This window comes from Protobothrops mucrosquamatus, unplaced genomic scaffold, assembly GCF_001527695.2.
Source record: "Protobothrops mucrosquamatus isolate PMUCROS unplaced genomic scaffold, P.Mucros_1.0 scaffold111, whole genome shotgun sequence".
In the NCBI taxonomy this organism is placed as follows: Eukaryota; Metazoa; Chordata; class Lepidosauria; order Squamata; family Viperidae; genus Protobothrops; species Protobothrops mucrosquamatus.
The window spans coordinates 212,538-216,153 of NW_015386483.1; the positions used below are offsets into that span (position 1 = coordinate 212,538).

General features: G+C 35.2%; 1 protein-coding gene across 2 annotated transcripts in view; it reads right to left on the bottom strand.

Annotated features, from left to right (window-relative positions):
* The window catches only part of EGFR (epidermal growth factor receptor), a 111,734-nt gene that overhangs the window by 84,241 nt on the left and 23,877 nt on the right, over window positions 1-3,616 (bottom strand). For both annotated transcript variants that reach the window (XM_015812798.2, XM_015812799.1), the window contains exons 4-6: window positions 2,884-2,952; window positions 1,737-1,855; window positions 823-964 (exon numbers count right to left, since the gene is read on the bottom strand). In XM_015812798.2, coding sequence (XP_015668284.1) covers window positions 823-964; window positions 1,737-1,855; window positions 2,884-2,952 — 330 coding nt within the window. The remainder of the gene's footprint in view (window positions 1-822; window positions 965-1,736; window positions 1,856-2,883; window positions 2,953-3,616) is intronic.

A 3,616-nucleotide genomic window follows, 5' to 3' on the forward strand; every position in this document is an offset into this window, starting at 1 on the left:
TTTCTCCTGTGCGTTTTCCTGAAGGCCTCTGATTCTTATTGCATGTTCCATTTCTCTAAATTGTGCCATTACAACATCACTTTGAACAATCTCTATAGTTTCTTCTACTTTTTCCATTCTCTCCTCCACCCCTTCCATTTTTTCTCCTATTTCCTCCACCCGGTTCTCTATACGATCCATATGAAAAGCAAAGCCCTGACAGATTTGAGACATATTCTCACATAGTTCATCATTCTTTTTAGCAAGCAACTCTTCTGTCTCCACTCTTACTTGCTGTACAATTTGTTTGGACATCTGCATCTGCATCTGCATCAAAGAGTCCTGTAAGTACTTTAAAGTAATATAAGGTGGTGAAGAGGGTGGGGGAGTTTTAGCTCTCTGTTGTGTGGCCTGTACAACTGGAGAGGAAACAGCTGACTTAAGTGCTGGAGGAGCTACACCACATTTAGAAGCCATTCTGAAGAATATTCACACACATTCCTTATATATAAACTCCTTACTTAATTTATTAGATTTTCCCCAAATTCTTTTCTCCATTGAATTAAATCTCAAGAGTAAATTCTTATGGATGTATATGTTTATAAATAAATTCCTTCAAAACATATTCCAGTATTTCATTTATTTTTCACAAGTTTAGCACTGCATACCTACTACTATATTTCTGATTCTTCATTTTACAATGCATAAATGAGCATATAGGAATTATTTCCTGAAATACAAATTTGGAGTTAATATGAAGCATCCCAAATAAAAGGTAAAAAGAAACTTAACTAGCTTTGTTAAATAGTATTTAATATAAATAATAATATTTATTTAACTTACGTGGACAGTTTTTTACACAAGTTGCTCCAAAACTGTACTTTCCTTCTGGGTTATCTTCCAATTGATAAGTATAGGGATTGTATATTTGTAAAGCTGGGCAAGACTCCTTGCAAGTTGCATCATCCCAAAACTTGCGACATGCCTATAAAAAGGTAATCCAAATAATCTTTTGTTTTAACAATGTCAGGAAATGACAACAGTGGATTTTAAACAATTACATAAGACTAAAATTCAAAGAATTCAATATTCCATCCATCCAAGCATTAATGTAGACAGACAAGACAGAAACATTATTTTTGTCATTGGCCAATAAAGATACATTCAATAAAATAAACAACACAAACTATCCCCTAACAACAAGAATTATTGTGGGCAAAGTTTACACATAATGTACACATAAGAGAAATAAATTTATTTTGATGGTGTAACAGATCAGTGTTCCAGAAATTTGACTAAAGGTGGAATAATCAACTGGTTATGAATATTCTTGTAGAATTGGCGATACAGAAGAACATGGCTCTTCTGTATTGCCATCTATGGTATTCATTTTCACAAAAGCAATAATGAGTTTCCTATGGAGTTTTCCTATATTTCTCTTCCAGGACAGATGGGAGGAGACCAAATAAAAAAAATGTAAATATAATATGGGACTAACTAAAAACAGCTAGGATAATTATAACTAAAAGAAATGGTAGTCAGTTATATTATGTCAAAATACAACCTTACTGAATTTTCAATTTAAGAATGAGATTAAAGCACAAAGACTTATTTTTTCTATATATTTGTTATATTACTTTTTATTGCTTTATTTATTGTAGTTAATACTTTAAAAAAAAAATAAGCACAGTAATCTGATTTTTTATTTCCTTTTTTATATTGCTAAAACGCTAGGCAAGTTTCTATAGCTTCCTTACCAAGCAGTCACTTTCTTTAGGACCTGTACATCCTGCTGCGCACTGAGTATGACAGCAGTCACTTGGCAATCTTCCCTTGCATCGACCTGAGCACTGTGCTGCACAGTCAATCTTAGTTACTGAAAGTTGAAAATAGCACAAGTTAAACTACATGTTTTACAAATAAAAATATTTATTAAAATATTTGAACGCCTTTCAGAAATCATAAATATTATTTGATTGAGTCACAGTTTAGTTACAGGTAGTTTGTATGGTCACTATGGTTATAAAAAGATGGATATAGAAAAGATGTTGAGACTCTGGAAAGAGTGCAGAGAAGAGCCACACAGTTGATTAAGAGGCTGGAGGCTAGAACTTATAAACAATGGTTGCAGGAATTAGGTATGTCTAGTCTAGTGAAAAGAAGGACTAGGGGTGACATGATAGCAGATTCCAGTATTTAAGGGGCTACCATAAAGAAGAACGGGTTTTCAAAGCACTAGAAGGCAAGGTAAGAAACAATGGATAGAAACTAATCAAGGAGAGAAGCAACATGGAATTAAGGAGAAACTTCCTAACAGTGAGAACAATCAACCAGTAAAACAGGTTGCCTTCAAGAGTTGTGGGTGCTCCAGCATTGGAGGCTTTTAAGAAGAGACTGGACAGCCATTTGTCTAAAGTGGTATAGGGTCTCCTGCTTGAGCAGGGGGTTAGACTATAAGATTTCCAATGCCTGTTCAACTCTGATGATGTTCTGTTTTTGACCAGCAAAGTCAATGGGGAAGCTAGATTCACCTAACTACTGTTTTACTTAACAGCTGTAGTAGTTCACTTAACAGCTATGACAAGAAAAATTATAAAATGGGGCAAAGTTCACTTAACAACTATCTCACTAAACAACCAAAATTTTGGGCTCAATTATGGTCATAAGTTGAGGACCTGTACACTGTGTCTTTCTGAGACCTAGGAATCTGAAACCAATGGAAACAAGATTTACATTTTGCTTTTGCAAAATGAAGCATAATCAGCTGATCATTATGGTATAAGAGAACAGGCCAGAAGATATAAAAAGTCTATTTAATTTACTTACACATGAAATCACTATCCTATCCTATCCTATCCTATCCTATCTCAACAGAAGGGGGGAAAACCCAATGTATGTTCTTACATATTTGGCAATTCTTTTCGCCAGCACCCCAACAATGCCCTCTTGTGCAATTCGGATGACAAGGAGAACCTAAGGGGGAAAAATACAGAATGTCTCTGAATATTATAAATATATTCATGCCAATTTTATGGAAAGCTCAAGTTTTATAGGAAACTTTTTTTTCACAAGTCAATAACAGCTGTCAGTTTTGAAGTCACATTCTGGGCACTATGAATCCCAAACCCAGTATTTTACCAATTGCCAAATCTTTCATGCTTTGCTTTCATGTGGATCTCTAAGTATTATCACTTGCATTCAACTAATCAGTGGTGTCATGTTTATTAATAGTTGAAAACTGGACCGTTTAAATAAAATTATTTATTTACCAATACTGTTTATTTAAAATTATTTATATATGCTCTGCAATAAAGCTGAATATTGATTTCTAAGGGTAAGAATGAGTATCAGAAAAATAAATGAAAGCTTACGTCAAGGAAACAAATACATTTTCTTTGGGGATTTTTTTCTTCCAAATTTAAGATACATTTACATTCCAGGCCGTACGGGTCTGGATGGGGAGGAACAGACTCAGGCTCAACCCTTCCAAGACCGAGTGGCTGTGGTTGCCGGCGTCTCGGTATGGTCAGCTGACGCCATCGCTGACTATAGGGGGCGAATCTTTGGCCCCCTCAGAGAGGGCGCGCAACTTGGGAGTCCTCCTGGATTCACGGCTGACTTTGGATGACCATCTGTC